Source organism: Paramisgurnus dabryanus, chromosome 16 (assembly GCF_030506205.2).
Source record: "Paramisgurnus dabryanus chromosome 16, PD_genome_1.1, whole genome shotgun sequence".
NCBI lineage: Eukaryota > Metazoa > Chordata > Actinopteri > Cypriniformes > Cobitidae > Paramisgurnus > Paramisgurnus dabryanus.
The window spans coordinates 17,659,935-17,679,310 of record NC_133352.1 but is presented as its reverse complement, the minus strand read 5'-3'; the positions used below and the strand labels follow the sequence as shown (position 1 = coordinate 17,679,310).

At 37.8% G+C, this 19,376-nt stretch overlaps 2 protein-coding genes and 1 long non-coding RNA gene across 7 annotated transcripts in view; 1 reads left to right on the top strand and 2 right to left on the bottom strand.

Moving 5' to 3' along the window:
- Positions 1-10,524, bottom strand: part of stag2b (STAG2 cohesin complex component b) — a 25,370-nt gene extending 14,846 nt beyond the window's left edge. For all 3 annotated transcript variants that reach the window (XM_065266681.2, XM_073812234.1, XM_065266682.2), the window contains exons 1-3: positions 10,325-10,524; positions 347-467; positions 188-266 (exon numbers count right to left, since the gene is read on the bottom strand). In XM_065266681.2, coding sequence (XP_065122753.1) covers positions 188-266; positions 347-390 — 123 coding nt within the window. In that variant the 5' untranslated portion in view covers positions 391-467; positions 10,325-10,524. The remainder of the gene's footprint in view (positions 1-187; positions 267-346; positions 468-10,324) is intronic.
- On the top strand, positions 8,801-19,376 carry LOC135754527 (uncharacterized). Its single transcript, XR_010534472.2, has 3 exons — positions 8,801-10,058; positions 10,915-10,991; positions 19,246-19,376. It is a non-coding gene; the product is annotated as an uncharacterized lncRNA (long non-coding RNA).
- Positions 11,191-17,460, bottom strand: xiap (X-linked inhibitor of apoptosis). Of its 3 annotated transcripts, none has more exons than XM_065266507.2 (6): positions 17,319-17,460; positions 14,438-15,240; positions 13,923-14,022; positions 13,699-13,777; positions 13,469-13,505; positions 11,191-11,939 (listed from the first exon to the last, which is right to left on the bottom strand). In XM_065266507.2, exons 2-6 carry the CDS (start codon positions 15,219-15,221, stop codon positions 11,746-11,748), a joined length of 1,194 nt encoding a protein of 397 aa, XP_065122579.1. In that variant the 5' UTR covers positions 15,222-15,240; positions 17,319-17,460; the 3' UTR covers positions 11,191-11,745. The 3 variants fall into 3 exon arrangements, with proteins under 3 accessions (XP_065122579.1, XP_065122577.1, XP_065122578.1); XM_065266505.1 differs by lacking the exon at positions 17,319-17,460 and adding an exon at positions 16,916-17,072; XM_065266506.2 differs by lacking the exon at positions 17,319-17,460 and adding an exon at positions 16,691-16,832.

Sequence of the window (19,376 nt, the reverse complement as noted above, 5' to 3'; positions counted from 1 at the left end):
AAAATATGGAATTCTGACGTGGAAGTATGGTAATCAACAATTACAGGAAGTTCATTATTCAACTGACATTGTGCTGACACCCAATAACAATTCTGACGGTTCAATAAAAGACAGATTGGGATTGCATAAATATATGTTGACATGCAAAGTGGTGTGGCTTGATAAAAAAGCAAGAGTCAACACATACCTTCCCTTTACCAATAACAGCATTTCGACCATCGGGATCATCAAAATCAGTGTCTGATGAGAACCGTGTGTCAGTGTCCCTGTGAACACAAAGAGATTCATGTTTAAAACTTTTCCTAAAGAAGTAGAGCTTAGGTTATACTCAATAATGTGAACTCACTGAGCGAAATGAAACTCTGTGTGTAACTCCGGTGCAGCTATCATTTCTTTAACATCTTCTGGTCCACTTCAACTTGTCAAGGGCTTTGTCTTCATACACACAGGACAACGGTCTCATACACCTAAAGCATACACAAAACAACATGAGAGAAGCATGTAAGAGCTTTTGGACTTGAAAAAAAGGATCTTTTTAAATATTCAATAAATCAAATACCGATTTTTCATTCTGCAACACATAAAGAAGCCCACTGTGCCAACTGAGCACAAGACCGAAACTGCCCAACACTGACATGTGCTAACCTTATTGTTGCCCTGACACTGCAATAATCCCATATCTCAGCTCCACAGCACATGTTAAGTGCTAATATCAAAATGGCTCAAATTCAAAGATACAACAAGATTTTCATTTTTTTTACTGCTTTTTAAAGCGACTTGCAGTGCATTGTGAAGTATACATTTTTTTTTATCAGTATATGTGTTCCCTGTGTTTGCACTGCTAACACAATGCTCTACCACTGAGCTATACATAGCTAATTTAAATCCATTATTATAGCGAGGTAGATTGAATTGATAAATCAGCCACTAAGGGGCACTATAGCACTATATCTGCAGTCCTTAACCGTTGATTCGAAGAGAAACATCCTTCAGTCAGTGTGAGAACCTGAGATAACCTGCAGGCTGCTGCACCGTTTCCAATGCAAATGATCTCCGCCTGCACTACTAAATATCTGTATTAATAACATAACAGAAATACATCCATACATTAAATATTTTTCACTTCATGGTTAGCCTATTTCCCAAATTAAACTTTAAAAGCCCAATTTTTTTTAATTAAAGCAAAACACATAGCACATATTCATACACACAAGTAATACACAAAATTAACATTGATGTCACAACATGTTTGAAAGTGGAAAAACAAAATGCTTTGTAAAACCTCTACACTTTCTTTGCATTCAAATTTAAATGACATGCTTTAAAGAAACTTAAGAGAGATTCACAATATGACAAGGAAAGATCTCAAACCTGCTTAACCACAGAAAAACCACAGCACGTAAATGTCATATCATTCATAAGCAAATTACAGCAATGATACTGTACGTTCACACTGCAATTTAACTGTTTGCTAAAGTCAGTTACATTTTAGTTTGCATGAGTGTGCACAGGTGTTTAAGCAGGGATCACAGGTAAACTTATCTCTCTGCTATAACTTTATGGTGTCATGGAGGGGCATGCTGTCCCCAGCTAACCAGATGGTCACTGGGGTCCCTCAGGGATCAGTGCTTGGTCCACTTCTTTTCACCATTTACACAACACATTTAGGACCTATCATATGGCGCTTTTCCATTGCATAGTACCCCACGGTTTGGTTTAGCTTACTTTTGTGAGCTTTTCCACTGGGTGCAGTACGTTTTACCCAATACTTTTTTTAGTACTACCTCGGTTGGGGTTCCAAGAGACCCGAGCTGATACCAAAACACGACGCGAAAACACTGTAGAGCACCGATTGGTATGAGAGAATCGTCAATACCAGCGCCATCGCTATAATGTAAAAAGTTAGCTTTACCTTCGTGCTAGCTTGCGCTGTCTGGAGTAAACCTGTTGTCATCTGCACTTTGCTGTAAGTTCCCAAACTTCGTTTTAACGATTAAAAACATCCACAGGTTGAGAATCAGAAACACCATAAACTTTTTTTTCCAGACTTGCAGTTTGTGGCAGCACATTCACAATTCGCACGTCAGCATATTTGCTTAAATGCAACTTAAAGGTGCTCTAAGCGAATTCACGCATTTTAGACCATAAACATTTTTTTGTTACATACAGCAAACATCTCCTCACTATCTGCCTGCCCGCTGATCAAACTGTAAAAAAAACGTGATCTCTGTAGACAGCCCAGGCTTCACAAACTGCATTAAAAACAAAGTGGCCAAAACACAGTGGTCAAACCTAGCACCACGAAACATAACAAAGTGTTCCAGCCAATAAATGACAAGAAGGATTTGGGGGGGGGGGGTTGGGCGCGTTCATGAAATCACGGAAGGGAGCTACCCTCCACTTGTTTGAAAACAGTTCAAACATCAACAAAAAGTGACGTTTCACAGATTCACTTAGAGCGCCTTTAAATGAGGCTCACTAGAGCGGGTCGACTGACACCACGTGTGTTTGTACAAAAACTGTCATGTGAGACAGAGGTAGGGATAAACGCGATGTGCAAACATCTATTTGTGGTGGTCTACTAGGGATGTGCAAAAAATCAACTGCGATTATCATGCGCGTGTCATCAGTAAAGCCGCTTCGGTGATTAGTATTAAATCGCCATCAGCTGCTTTCCGATGGAGCAGCATTTATTACACAGACCCGTAGTTCACCGAGAAGATTGGCAAAATCGGGTTCATAATCGAGGAAAATTTTGAGGAAATCGAGGAAAATTCATAATCGATTTCAATTATCTATGTGATTTTGCCTAGCTTCTCGGTGAACTACGGGTCTGTGTAATAAATGCCGCTCCATCTGAAAGCAGCTGATGGCGATTTACTTCCAATCACGGAACCGGCTTTACGGATGACACGCGCATGATAATCGCAGTCGATTTTTTGCACAGCCCTATGGTCTACATTTTGTAGCAGACTGAGAAATAAATTAATGCATGGGAATGGACAACGACGCTCTCACATGATGTCACAGCACAGGCAGCGCAAATATAATTACACACCTATAATCCCTCCCACTCCGAAGTGTTACTGAACTTGATGGAAAAGCTAACCAAGCCAAAGTGAGGTGAGCTGAGCTGACCCGACCTGACCCAAACCAAACCGTGGGGTACTATGCAATGGAAAAGTGCCTTCTCATGGCTTCTCATACCACTGCCTAAGATCACCTTCTTATTTCACCCAGATGATCCCACCATGGCAGCACGCATTACAGCCTGCTTAGCAGACATCTTGTCTTGTCACCTCATGCGGGGATGCGCGGCACACGGCCGAAATGAGAAAGACGTGGTTCGGACTAGGGCTGCACGATTCAAGCTAAAATGTGAATCCCGATTTTTTCCATGGGAAATGAGATCCCGATTCTCTCACCCGATTCTCTTTATTTTAACAAAAACATTTATTATGCACTTAACTAAAAAATGTGCTACAGGACTTTCAGTTATAATAACGTTTCTTAAAAGTCTCTTTTTCTTATTTTAGACCCCTTAAAATTTAGAATAATTTAAAATTTGTTAGCTGTTAAATTGCACCTGTGCTTTTTGTACTATCAAACTGGCCAACCTTAAAACTTTAAAAACACTAGCGTTAAACCTTTAAAAGACTAAAAGATCAACATTTTGAGGCATCAGAGAGAAACGCAGACATGTATCAATGTTCCCCTCGTGCGAAAAACCCTTTCTAATGGGGAACGCAAAGAGGCTGTTTCTCAATCTGAAGGCTGCAGCCTCTCTGGAGGTCGCATTTCTAAACTGCGCATCATAAAGACTGTCTAATTTCAGAATATTAACAATTAACGTTATAAAGATGACTAATATTTTTAGTTAATAATAAATTGTTGAAGTATGTTAATGACTTGCGAATGTAATGCTCCGTTAACTCAAATGAACCAGGCTTGATGACGTATACAGCCAGCATGCGACCTCCTGAGGTTGCAGCCTTCCGATTTAGAAACGTCCGGAGCCTGAGGTAAATAATTTCCTTGCCTTTTTTCGAAACCAATGTTGTTGCATCTTCACTTTCTCCGTCGCCACCAGGATTTTCCACAATGACACTCGTTTATCCTCTCTTTTTTGTGAAAATTGCCGCTCCAGATCCACCAAGTAAACGACTGTGTTTAGGTCTGCCGCCTTGTTATACGTCACGCGAGTGACAGCGGAACGCCGCAAATGAGATGAGAGAGAGGAGAGAAACGATCGGGTCTGATTGGTGAATGAATAGGGTTTGGTTTTACCCTGTATGAGTGTGTGTTAGCAAGTTTGACTGATATTCTTGGGTTGTTGTAATGTAAATACGTGAACACTTGAACGCAGAAACTGAATACAGGGAAATACTGTAAATGCAAGTGAATCGCCGTCATTTAAAATGAAGATCGCCTATATGTATGAATCGAGATCGTGATTCTTTTTCGATTAATCGTGCAGCCCTAGTTCGGACCGTCACTGTCTGGAGGATAACTAGCCAGTTGATAAAACATCTCGGAGAATAGCGCAGACACGCTTCACACCGCGAGCGTGCAAGCGCACCACACGGCCGAAATTAGATAAGACGTGGTCCGTCATGTCTGGAGGATAGCCAGTTGATAAAACACGTGTCCGTGAGAACTGTAAGTGGACTTATGTTTTGGGGTTATTTAAGCCTGTCTAATTTTAAAGTAAGTTAGCTGGTGATTTGTTGTTTGAGCAACCTGCTAAGGTTTCATGTGCTCACTTTATTCATGTGCATTATTTACATGCTACAGTTACACTCCTTTAAGATAATGTAATTAATAGTGGTAAATAATCAGTTTTTGCAATTTTTGCGCTATCTATCATTGTTTGCCAGACGTTCTACAACATCTGGTTTAGTTTGTGTTTATTAACCCTTTAGTTTCACTTCATCACGCAGCTATTCCCATTAGAGGTATCTGTTAAAAACATTTAAATTCATTAATAATCTAATACGTGTTCATTTTTGTCATAGTTTCTTCAAAATTAAGTTTTATTTGAGTGAAACCTCTAACAGGAATAGGTGTGTAATGAAGTGAAACTAAAGGGTTAATAAACACAAACTGAAGCGATTTCTATATGACACATTCTACAAATTAAGCCTTGATCAAACATAAATGTTTTATACAACGTGCATCTATCTGCACAAAATGCAAGACATCTTAAACCAAGTTATGTACTGGACAGAAAGTTTAACTCTGGTTGTGGACTAAACAGCGCGCTTTAAAACATGTCCAAACAAAGCACAAGCTTCATATCATTAAGAAGCTTTAAGTCTTTTGCTATCATTTTAGCAATTAGCTGTCGTTGTCCTCTCACCTGTTCTCAGTCAAGATGTTATGTTCGTATGGCTCTCTGGTATCTCTTGACATTTGATGTTTAAATATGAAATGATAACCCATTGAACTTTTTGCATTACATTTTGCAGCTGGCTGACTGTATTTTCGCCTTACTAAAGTAAATCCGAAAATCACTGCGTCCTAAGTTTTGAAAACATAGTGCCTCAATGATGTAAAGCATGTTCAGCTTCACAGCACAGCGCAGATCGGCAGGGTTGCCGCAGCGCAGGTGTGCTTTGGGGGCGGACTTGTCTGTGTGCTTTCGAATCATGCATGGTACTGATGTCATACGCCGGTCTGCGTAGCACAACACAACTCAAACACGGACCTAGTCTTTACTACCATACTCGTGACGCTAACCAGACCTTCAAATGCCACCATAACCACAAAAAAAAAAAAAACATTAAATAACTAAACCCACACTATCATCGTTTTCGTGACCTTAAATTGATGCCACGTTCAAGTACTCAAGCCCATCTCTTCTAAGTTTTTAACTTGTATCTTTTAAATGCAAATTTTGTCACTGTTTTGAAGCACATTATCTTAACATTAAAGGAATAGTTCCACGAACGGTTTGGTTACAAACATTTCTCAAAATATCTTCCTTTGTGTTCATCAGAACAATGAAATTTATACAGGTTTGTAACAACATGAGAATGAGTAAATGATGAAAGAATTTTCAATTTTGGGTGACTATCCCTTTAAGGCTAATATTCAACAAAAATTTGAAAGGGGTGACATTTAACCATGGAGAACCCACGGGGTCAAATTTGTTCAATAGAATAAATGGGTTTTTGGATTTTCCTGGGTTCTCCAGGTTTAATTTGGTAGCACCAGAGCCATGAGTTGGGGCAAGTAGGAAGGAAATACCGAATCTTCATTCAAGTGTTTAATGCATACATTTATTTATTACAAATTGATACATTCTCATTCATCTCATCATAAATACTGTGGCATTCCTTCATAAACCCATCTAAGTCTCAATCAGTAATTAAAGATATAAAGTGGGCGAATCAGGTTGGTTAGGCTTTTTTCATTGTATCTGCAACAAACCCAATAAATTGAGCTCACACAGTGTTGTTTGCATACTCGGACTTAAACTTAGTATACAACAATTGCTTCCTTGCCTAACTCAGCCTGCAACATCTTGTTTGCGTCGAGAGGGGCTGCGTTTCGTGTCATATGAAGCTTATATGCTTTGTACTTTGGATTGTGGAGCTTTATAGTTTCATTATTGTCTACACCGTATGTTATCCATGTGCGTAGCCTGACGCGCACCTAGCCAAAATCCCATCACTTCGCAGTGGGAGGAATTATAGGCGTGTCGTTATATTTACGCTGCCTACTGCTGTGACATCATACAAGTGAGAGCGTTGTTGTACATTCCCATACATTCATTTATTTCTCAGTCTGCCACAAAATTAAAATTGGCCACCACAAATAGATGTTTGCACATCGTGTTTATAACTACCTCTGTCTCACATGACAGTTTCTGTTCAAACACCCGACGGTGCTCCGCTGAGCCTCATTCAAGTTGCATTTAGGCATATAATGCGGACGTGCAAGTCGCGAATGTGCCGCCACAAACTGCAAGTCTGGAAAAAACTGTTATGGTGTCCCAGATTCTCAACCTGTGGATGTTTTTCATCGCTAAAAGGGTGTTTGGAAACTTATAGCAGAACACAGATACCAACATGTTTGATCCAGACAGCGCAAGCTAGCAGTAAGCTAAAGCTAATATTTACATTATAGCGATGACGCTTCTCTCAGACCAATCTGTGACCTACAGTGTTTTCGCGTCACGTTTGGTATCAGCTCGGGTCGCTTGGAACCCCAACCGAGGTGGTACGAAAAAAATTATCGGGTACTACGTACTCCACCCAATGGAAAAGCTGCCAAAAGTAAGCTGACCCGACCCAAAATAACCAAACCGTGGGGTACTATGCAATGGAAAAGCGCCATTAGGTACTTTTGACAAAATTTTCAAAAACCCCAAAGTTCAACATTTATCACGACTAGACAAGACATTCCCATTTACAAAGATACCTGGATTTAAAAAATTTCAGCCTTTAATAGTCGCATAATGATTAGTACATATTTTAATTTTTAATACTCAGAAATGTTGTATTACTCAAGCGATTCACTCTCCCCTGAAGTCTCCCCTCCCCCACGCCCTTCCAAGACAGTCAGGTACCCCCAGCAGTAGTAGTAATGTTGACATTGCAGAAAGCAACTGTTTGAAAATTTCTGTCACATTCACCGGTCGGTGTGCTTCCACTTAAACTCTGGACACTAATGAAAGGTAGGTCAGACAAAATATATATATCTTTTATCTTGGTACCGACGAAATTTCATTGAAACCTATGGAGGAGAAGGTATTTAAATGAATCATGTTTGTGGTGGTAGATTACTGACCGTCCGTTCATGATTTCATTTGAAAGAACAAAATTCTACCATCTGTTGAAATTTCATGCAAATATCTGATGAAATGAGAAAGTTACAATCAAAAACACGTGAATAAGCAGCATTTTCGGTCACACACCTTACATTGACATCTATAAATAACTTTTTACTCTGATTTCTAATAATAAATATATCATAACTTTCTCAATCCTCTAATGATTTTTACAATCCAGGTATCTTTGTAAATGGGAATGTCTGCTCTGTCTAGTCATGTGATAAATTTTAAGCTTTGGGGGTTTTGAAAATGTTGTCATCATACCTACTAAATGAGTAAAAAATATGTAATTTTACCTACTTAAAATGTATTTAATTAAGTATAGCAAAATTATTTTTGTCATACAAATGTATTAAGAATCTACAGTGGCCCTTTTTATATATTAAAACACAAACATAAATGCAAAAATTACTAAAGAAACACCACCAGGACACAAAAGCTTTAAGTGCTACTGATCTAAACTGTGAAAGCTATGGCTCATGATGTGCCAGCAGTTCATAAAGAAAACAAGGAGGCGTGTCTCGCTGAGGCTGCCATATCCCGATAGCCGCTGCACGCTGATTCGTTATCCCGACTCCACAGTTTCCAGGAAACGCCGGAGCTACATTTCTACCTCTCTGCCCATATTAGGAAGCAACACGTCCGCCTTGCTTTTCTACAGCATCCAATCAGAGAGCGGCAGTGTCATTGGTGGACGTAAATACGAAAAGAGAGTAGTCCAGCCGACGCTGTAAAAATGACGCATTTATACACTGCTTTAACTTAAAATGCATACACGTTTTCTTGTTAGAGATATCGTTTAAATAACTATTTTACTTTGTTCTTTATTAGGTATTATGTTGTAGTTGAGACTGATCCTTACATCAAGCATGTATAAAATGTCATTTGACAAATATGACAAAAACACTTCGATCCTGAATAAGTTATCTGCACCAAAACATTTAGGAAGACTATGCAAACGATTTACGTTGCATCGTGCTTCAATGTGCAAATCAGGAAAAATAAATTGTGAAACTACATGAATTACAGTCAGAAGGTCCATGAGTTATCTCAACAGAAGAGATACGACGAAAACAAGATTGCGAAAAGGTCTAAATCTATTTCCCGTTTAGTCTCAGACGTGATTGAGTACATGCAATTGCTCACGAAACAAAGAAGACAAATAGATAATTTAAATTAATTAAAAGCGAGTTTATTGACAAAACAGCAGAAAGAAATTCGCAATGTAGCAAATGCAAGGCAACGTGCGTGCTGAGAACGTGGGAACAGTTATGTAATATCAAAGATGTAAAAATCAGCATTTACACTACATGGGCGACGTAAGATCAGATTTATTACAGAATGCAATGTGATAAGGCGGGAATTCAAAAGCGACAACATCACAATCGACAATGCGTTTGAAAGAAAAGTGGCGCCAAACGACGCTTTCATCCACAGCCATTATGACAGACAGTAGCACCAAGAAGCTAACACGCAGCACCAATGACAGTGACCAAAACCGACTGTACTGCGCCATACTTTTGCGTTAACAGTTACTTTATTTAACTTAACGCGGGTCCGCAACCGCTTGTGTGTGAATTACGTTACCGGCGTGTCAGTACACATGGCCTGCGCTCACAAACAAATGTTACTTTGTTTATATTTGAAACAAAGGTTGGGTAAAGTGTCCTTACATACATAAAACATGCCATAATAATCCAGAAAGCAAGATATGTAGTTTATGAAGCTAGTAACGTTATGTGAAGTTAAGAGCTGAGCTCAGGCGAACGCTTTCAAACTCCTCCTCATCGTACTTCTTATATTACTCGATTACTACCAGTGTTTTACTCAAAGCGAACATTTATTAACGTTTTACGGCAAGCCCTTAAGGGCAAATACACGCTAAGATTGCAATAACGCAGATTATGTGGACGAAAGGAACAAAAACACGATCAAAAGAGCAAAATCTCCATCTTGAAGTCAATCCAGCACAGCTGTTTTCGGGATTCTCCATTTTGGCTCCTATCGTTTCCACTCATTATGAAAGGGAACCGCGCACGTAGCGCATGTTTACATACAAAGCGTAAAAATTGACATCTCGTACTTTTAATAAACAAAACGCCTAATTCAATTAGTATTACGTGTGCGATATCAGCATTTCCATCTCGAAAAGAGGGGGAAATACATCGCGTCCTCGTCCTCCATCTTGCCTCTCAATTTGTGTTCCTGACTGAGCTACTGGGTAAGGTTAGCGCGCTAGCTAACTATTTACCTATGAAACGCCATCTAACACACAAACTATATACATCCAAAATTTCATGATAATGCAGTTTTCATTTTAAGGGAGCGAGACGATGTGTTTTTGTTACATAAATGCAACTACGGAAGCGCAGCGGCTCATGTCTCGGATCCGGTGCCTCGCTTATCAGGCTAGCTCGGCTAACACATCATCCAAATAACCCTAAAGCCACTAATTTCTATAAATCTCTCCGCCATTTTAACACTTACCCGGTTGTCAGGGACGTCCCCGGATTATTTATGAGCACTTTTTGACGAATTAGATGAACTCCAGTGGCGTTAAAGTTGAAATTCGCAGCTATTTCATGGATGTAGTTTGAAAGTGGCGGTCAGAGGCGGTTTTGGACACACTCTTTCCCCGCTTGCTCCGTTCGGTTTGTTGTTCCGATCAGTCAGGGAAACTGCTTGTGTGGAGCTGACACCTGCTGGTCAGTGCTGAAATTACAATAGGTTGCAGACGTAGCCTACATCTAGTCTAGTGGTTTCGATGAAATCAAAATTGACGTTTTTGGCCTTGTAGTATAGTATATGTTAGCCTTAATTTATGTGAACGAGTGAGTAAAACATTGACAAAATCCGCATGTAGAAGAAACTGGCCTTCAAGACTTCAAGGGCCGTTCACACAACGATAACCATAACGACAAATAGCTTTATAAGCGATAACGACCACTTTAATTTACTCATTTAACGTTTCCTTTAATTGCATTAACTACTATTGAACTTGTCCTTTTCTAAAACTTTTTCAGTGTTTACATATTACTGAACGTGCAAATGTGCTGTTCTTGTTGCATTTTCCGCAGCTGTAACCAGCAGATGTCCTCAGCACGCTGCGTTTCGCTTATCTCCAATAAACAGTGAAGTTAGTTCGTCTAAGGAGGTTAGTGACTAGTTTGCAGTAGGCAAATATTACTTTTAAGTGGGTTATTAATAAACATGAATTAGTAATTGTTAATATAAAGTAAATTAGGGTATAGAGGTACGTTAACTGAATACTGCAAACACAAACTCTGTGAGACTCACATATCCAATATGTATGTTTTTAATTTATAGTTAGAAAAAAACTGAAGACAAATAAATAAATTATAAATAAAGATTTTATTGAATTTTGTAATTAAGATTAAACAGTTTAATTAACCTTGGTCAAATTCCAAGTCTAAACTAAAGTAATTATCCTGTTACATGTATCATACATGATAATGTAATTTCTATAATACAATAAAAATGTTATTTAAAAATAGTCTATAAAGGCACCATGGTTATTAACATCAAACTATTATGCTAAAAAGAAATAAAATTAATGTCACACAGTTGTTTTTAAAAGAAAGATTTTGGTCTTGCAATAGATAATAAATTAAAATGAATTAAACTGTAGTAATGTAGTGTGTTGCCAATCTCTCATCAAAATATACATTAAAATGTACAACTTGTTAATTTTGTGACTTCGTAAAAAATACATTTTAAATTTTATTCATAGAATTGTAGTATCTCTGGATATTTGGAAGCATACATATTTACAAACATATACACATCTTGAATCACATATAACTTTATGTTCCATTATAAGGAATGACTGACTTCCAAAGCATTCAGTGAGCATTAGGGTTTAATTCGTAGTTGGGGTCTCTTGGAGATCAGGCAATATAGGTCTTTATCTTCTGTGCAATGGTGGCACAGCAGATGGGACACTTATTCAGAGACTCTGAGCACTTTTCGCAGGTGACCAGGTGTGCACAGGGAATGAAGACGATGCTTATGTCCTGGTCCATGCAGACTTTACAAAGCTTCTCTCTCTGAAGTTGCTCAAGTTTTGTCATTGGGTCCTTTGCTGTAATAAAAAACAAATAAACACAATGTTAAAACCTTGGCAACGGAACAGAGGAATGCACCCAAATACAGCAGAGGAAACCATAATGGTTCCCAAACTACCTTTCAGAAACGTCTGTTTCCTAAAGGTGTTTTCTTAATTGCACTGCTTTTGCTGTTATTTAGATTTTTCTAGAATTTAAACATCTATCAATATAATTGATATAATTAAGTAAATGAGTAAGTACACATTCAATGGCCAAGTAGTACTGTGTGTACGGTTATTTCATTCATTATTCTGAGAGCCACTCATACAAATCAGAGCAGTAAGAAAGAAAAACATTCTGAAGTAGCCGACCAAGACGGTACGATTATGGTTTCATTTTTCACTATGAGGCTGAAAATAGCCTTGGTAACGCAAGAGTTTACAGACAAATGCCATGTTAATAGCAAACACACATCATCATTGAGAATGATCGTTTATTTTTGCTTTTTAGGACTACTTTTTAGCTGATCTGTGTTTACTTGACTCAAATATCATGCTTTTCCCACTACAGAGAATTTGTTGCCAGGCAACAGACGAATGACCAATCCTGAGCGGCGTCACAACACACTGAATGCACAATTTAATATATTCACGTTTACTTCCTGGGTTTCAATAAGCCACCTCAGGCATTATCAGGGAAGTGCCAGCTATAGGATTTAATTTCTAAACTTGCTGCTTAAAATTTTTTGTTGACTTTAATTTAGCTGAAAAGAAACACAGAGACACAACAGTGCTCAGCTGTTGTTCCCACATGTCACTGAAATATAAACTTCTTTTTAATTAATTAATTAATTTTATACAAATAAATAAATACTAGGCATGACTATTACTATAACTATATGGCTATAACTAATTACATTATGATTATAAACTAAGTATTACACTATTTATGCTGTTAAAGCTACCCAAGTATACTAAAGATCCCACCACACAAATGAGTGACGATTCACTTCAAGTTTTTCAACTTGCATTAAAAAGTTGAATGCATTAAAATTTTTTCCAAAAAATATTTGCATTTAAACATTATTTGAAGGACCCCCAGTACCAGCACGGACCCCCTGTGTAAGACCCATGCTCTTAAGAACGTTCCACGCACATTGTCAATTCTTAGCATTTAGACATCAGATATCTGGGCTGGAAATGGTTTGCAGTTGTGCCATGCAGAACCAGGCATAAGTGGAAACAGAGCTTACCCATCTTAGATTGGAAAAGCGCTATTAATGTCTGAAGACACAAGTTTTCAAATGTACTGCAGAGAGCAGTCATCTAAGGATAAGGTGCTCATTATAGTTCTGCGTACAACACAGTGGACTACGCGCCAGTTTTCATTCATACTTCTGAGTCGTTGTTCGTGTCGACATGTAATTACACATGCAGACTGCTAGTAGGCAGTATCCATGCAGGTAACCCACAGTAGTACACTAAGCAAAAAACCTATGCGTGACTATAAATTATGCATGAGACTTCATTTTATTTGCTAGTAAATTAAACTCAAAAAGCCTTACCTTCCTCATGACTTGATAAGCCATTCTGATTGGGCCTCTGTTAAAAGACAATATTACAAATATTTCAATTCTAACAGCAAGACAGGATGCAATTTATTGATTTTTCGATTAAGAAACAAGTCTCCTTAAAGATTCTCACTTCATGTAGCCCACCTATAAACCTGACACAATCGCGAGTGATGTGAATGGTTTATGTATAGTGGTTTTGTAAATGATGAGTAATGACTTACTGAATGCTGTCCCCTAGGATATCTGAGTTGTACTTCACTGACATATTCACTTCCTTTTTCTGCCAGAAGAAAACTGCAACTGTGGGTCAATTATAAGCAAATCATATTAATTTTGTATTGAATAGCCGCACACACACACATGATTGACACAATACAAAAATTATACCAGTTTTTAACAATAACAAGTAAATTACCCAACTTTCTATGTATATCAAGTTATTTACCCTGGATAGTGCCTGGCATGCTCTTCCCATGGATCCTCTTCGGGCAGCCAGTCCTTCACCCCTCCTCCACATTTAAAACAAATCACTTTGTCTCTGTCCCCTGTATGACCAAACACAACAGTTTGTCAGCGGCACACCAGGTTGGTTGGATAAAAGCTATTTCTGTAAGCTATATAAAGTTACATTTACACTAGCATATTTTCATTTTAAAATTCATACGTTTGCTACATTATTACGTTTTTGAAACTTGCAAACTGAGCTTTTTGAAAAGCTGCCGGCTCTTATACACTTGTACACGCATGCCTAGACTAGTACATATGAATAGTCATGTGACATGGATTTTTAGTTGCGTGTAGTTTGGAAACACCAGTAAAGGATTGTTTTTATTTTAACATAGCCTAAGTAGTACTTTATGAGAGACAGAAGTGAGCTTAAGCATTTAAATGTGGAAAAATTGAGATACATTTGTTACATTTAGTTAGCACTTAATAATAAAACATGTCAGCAGTTAATACCTGTGCTGTAAAAGCCAGCTCTGGCCAATCTCTCATGGTCTATTGGATGCTGTCTGTCTATGAAGGTATCCAATCGCCCTTCAAAAGTCTCCAGAGGCGCTTCCCGACCATTCACCACACGTCTCGGTGCTTTCAGCGGCACATTGCCCACATCGTGGCCCAAGATGAAGAAGCAGTTTGGGTAGTATTTTTCATGTTCATTCCAGGGATCATCTCCCTGGTCCCATTGAGCCAGCATCCCTCCACAACAGAAACACTGCACGCTATCTTCCCTCCCAAGAGAAAACATGCCCGCCTCCGCCAGGTCGCTGGGCTGCACCGGCGAATTCACTGGCCAGTTGCTGAAAGTTCTCAATCGAGCTTCCTCACTCTTCATGTGTGGCACTTTGGGATACACGGTCTCATCCATAACTTCTCCCGTGCGCAGCTGTAACTCCATGGCTTCGGCCTCTTCGTCATAATCAGAGCCGCTGTTTAGGATGGACGAGTTGTTTATGGGACGCATGCCACGGGCACAATTGAGAAACATGCAGAAAGGAGATGCTTGCTGATGCCTTTTCAACGGGACGTCACCTTTGTTCCAGTTGTCCAGTGCTGCATTGCAACTATAACAGCGCACCTTATCCGCCTGTCCCGTGTAGTAAAACCCTGCCATGGCCAGTCGCTTCACTGAAACCGCTTGAGAACGAGGGAAGTGTTGGAAAGAATGCAGTCGATCATCCATTGATGACAAGACTTCTGCATGGTCAGCTTCAATGCCGCTGTCCTGACTAGACTGTGCCATACTTGCAATATCAAATTTTCTGTCCAAAACAAAAAACAAACAATATTAATATGAACCAAATTAGCTTTAAAAAAGTTCACCTGTAGCCTTGAAATACACTTTATGTGTTCTGGGTGTTAGGAGCCAACCCCTATATATACACATTTTAGCCTGGGACTAGAATAAGCCCTGTCCTGAAAACAAGTCCCAAAGGCATGAAGACACCAAATGCACTTTATAGTGATTTTGACCCTTAAATGGAGTGTTCCCTTCTATGGCTAATTCATTCTCTATAGCTTCAGGTGATTTAGTCTACTTCCCTTAAACTGCTGTCACACTAGAATTTAAGCACGCAAGTATTTGTCGGACATTGCATTTCCGTCCGGATGCATTTGTCTGTTTATGAATATAAGTCAATGGGACGAAAAGTCTAGTGTGACCACGGCTTTAGAAATAGAAGGTCATGTGTTATCTCCATGACGAATGCGTAATAACAACCGGAGTCACTAGGAACAGCGTGTGCTGGGCTGATCAGAACATTCCTTAGTTAGGCAATGAAACCGGAAAAATGTGTTGCGTCTGCATTGTTTACACATGATTCATATCAGTATACACTTCATTGAGAGACACTATAATATAAAACCTGCAGTTTAATGTTTCAAGAAAACTTACAAAACTAAAATGTAGTAGTAGTATCTGTCAAAGTTACACTAGTGTTACTGTGTCTTTAACAGACAGGGGTGTTGTCAGTCACGTGCACGAGTGTCTTCAGCATGTGCAAATATAACATCCTTCATGCTGATCAGAGGAGCACTTCACAACTGCATTCATAAAGTCAGTGCACTGACATTCCCTAAATGCCAGATTGACGAACATTATGCATAAGTACATCACATGGTTTTACACTGACTGTAAAAAATTACTTAAATGACCTATATAACTCATAAGGACAAGGAATGACTGTACCTCATTTCAAAATGACCTTACATGTATGTGACAATTACTTACAGTAACCCTTAGCACGAATCATAACAGTATAGTATAGTTTAGTGTAGAAATTACCACTCCTAGTATGGATTATGCCATGCCCTATAATAAAAAACGCCCACACAAAAATGAAAAATGTGCGAATTGGCCTATACAGTAAGAATATAAATATACTATGATACAATATATGCTATATTAATTTTAATATATTTTATATTATCAAAAGCTTTCACATACAGCAGTTTGTCGCGTATAGTATTTTACACAATGACGACTTGATTTCGATATTTAGGTAAATACATTTATTCATAAACAAATACATCGTGATTATGACGTATAGTACAACTTTATAATGCAATGTTTTTGCTGTGGGAAGGCTTTTTAGCAGAGCAAAAGGCATAAATACATTACTCAACACACATTTTAAAAGCCACGGTCTGCATTTCTGCAAACCTATACGATAACATTCGACAGGTTTCGTTTTTACATGTCACTGTACTGACCTCCAGATCGGCAAACTTTGTTTGTCTTTTGCTTTCTTTATAAGCGATTAAACGTAGCACGTATCAGCAGACGAAACAAACAAAACATGGCCAGTTCTGACATGACAGTCAGACTTTGACCTTAAGCTACTGTCGCTTAGCTGCGTTCTATACGCTAGCGTTAGCATTAGCTTACCTTCATACACATTTAAAGCTCCCTATGGACTAAATCGTAAGTCTTCTTACCTTAGATCAGAATAAGACGTTATTCACTTGACATCAACTTCAGAAACTGCTAAATGTACTCAGTTATCTTTTTAACCAGGTGGCAGGCGTATACGTACGTGTGATACACCCACACCCTGTTCCGCTGACGCTTGACTCATTAATAATATTGGCGTTACGTAACGGAGTTTTTGTATTTTCGTTGAACGTAACACACAAAAATAATATATCATAACATTACAGAGGGATACAAATAACAGATCTTACTAAATTATATGACACATAAATAGAAAAAAGCATTTCCATTTCCAAATCTACAAGATCTAGACCATAATAATCTATCCAAGATTTTTTCCCAGATGGTTTCAGGCATAACTTGTTGTTTTAGTTTTAACGAGATCTTTAAAGTTTTTAGAGTACTTACATTTCAAGAGATTACTGACGCAATTTGGGGATGTCATGAAAGCGAACGCTATTGCCATGGTGCACATACAGAGATCTGATATGTTTAAAATATATCCGATTTTGATGTGGGTGGCGTTTGGTTTCGCTATCTGTGGGACCTTTTGGGGGATTTCGTATCATGTTACGAGAAAACCAACCACATTTTGCATTGTGCCTTTTGACTAAATAATATACAAGACTAGGTATGTGCCCAACTTCACCATGTTTAACCCAAGGGGAACTGAAAAGAGGAACACAATATTCAGGATAACATCGCAATCCAAAGACTGGTCAGTTTCTTTAAAGGGGACATTTTACAAGACTTTTTTAAGATGTCAAATAAATCTTTGGTGTCTCCAGAGTACGTTTGTAAAATTTTAGCTTAAAATACCATATCAATAATTTATTATAACATGTTAAAATTGTCACTTTGTAGGTGTGAGCAAAAATGTGCCGTTTTTGGGTGTGTCCTTTTAAATGCAAATGAGTTGATCTCTGCACTAAATGGCAGTGCCATGGTTGGATAGTGCAGATTAAGGGGCGGATTAAGATGATCCCCTTCTGACATCACAAGGGGAGCCAAATTTCAATGACCTATTTTTTCACATGCTTGCAGTTTATCAAACCAAGTTACTATGTTTAGCTTTTTCACATTTTCTAGGCTGATACAAGCACTGGGAAAAATTGAAAAAGTCTTATCCAATTTAAAACTTAAAAAAAACGTGAACCTGTTGAAAGGAAACATAGATGTTTGTGTAACAAAATTATTTAATGGTAAATGCATTCAATGCATATCAATTTATTTAACATATTATTACCAGTGTTTAGTGTAACTAGTTACTAAGTAATTAGTTACTGTAATTTTTTTCTTGAAAAGTAAAGTAAGAGATTACTCTTATTTTTTCAATAATTTCATTACAGTTACTTCTGATTTAATTGAACCTAAATACTGTGTACTGTATAACAATAAAATATAATACAATAGTGGATTTAACATAAAAATTTAAAGTCTAAGGTTAAAACTTAAAATGCATGTTTCTTATGTATAATTTTCTTTTTAAATACTTTTTTGAGTTTTTGAGAATACCAGTAACACTTTAGTGCAGTTTCCAATTCTCACTATTTACTGGTTGGTTGTTAGTTTAGGCCAATATATTACAGACTCTGATATATCGGCGGATATTTAGATTTTTTTATCAACATCGGCCGACAAATCTTTTCAATCGGCCAGTAAATTTCTCTTTTACTTAAATTTGATGTTTGTAATGAAAGACACTCAGTGTCACTCAATGTAAAGCCAGTAAAAGACAGTAAAATTAGCAATCATTATTCATTTTTTAACATGACGTTATGTCACACACAACACCACACTATTTCAACACACTTATTCAAACACCATGAGATCAATGTCAGATCCACATTAATAAGGCTAAGTCTTGTAAATTTGTTTTAAGTACTTTAAAAGGGTATATTTATAAATGTTATGCATAACAAATGTTTGTCTCTTTTCACTGTAATATCATTTGTGTTATATTGTGTTATCCTTAATCCTACCAAATTCCTATCAATACTTAAACTTAACAACTAATTTACTAAGTATTAATAAGCAGTAATTAGGAGTATAATAAAGCAAAAGTAGATAATAATTAAAAGTCAGAATTAGACCTTAAAAGTATGACCAGAATAATTTTTGTACTTTTATATGATTTATTTGAGCCTTTTCAAGCCTATCTTTGTATCATTTACTAAATAGGATTTAGAAAGTAATTAGTAATAAGTATTTAAATACCTTTTGGAGAGTGTAACTCGTACAGTAATCTAATTACATGATTAAAGATGTAATTGAACTAGTAATAAAAAAAAATGAGTAACTTACACAACACTGATTGCTGCATTGTTTTTTATAGTGCACGACCATTTACCACATGTCGGTGCTGCCAGCGGCACATTGCCCACATCGTGGCCACAGATGAAACAGCAGTTTGGGTAGTATTTTTCATGTTCATTCCAGGGATCATGGCCTTGCTCCCATTGAGCC

Coding starts and splice junctions, on each gene's coding strand:
- xiap (XM_065266507.2), bottom strand. CDS start 15,221: ATGGCACAGTCTAGTCAGGACAGCGGCATTGAAGCTGACCATGCAGAA. Junction 13,778..13,922: donor CATGCCAGGCACTATCCAGG/GTAAATAACTTG, acceptor ATTGACCCACAG/TTGCAGTTTTCTTCTGGCAG. Junction 13,506..13,698: donor ATCCTAGGGGACAGCATTCA/GTAAGTCATTAC, acceptor GTCTTTTAACAG/AGGCCCAATCAGAATGGCTT.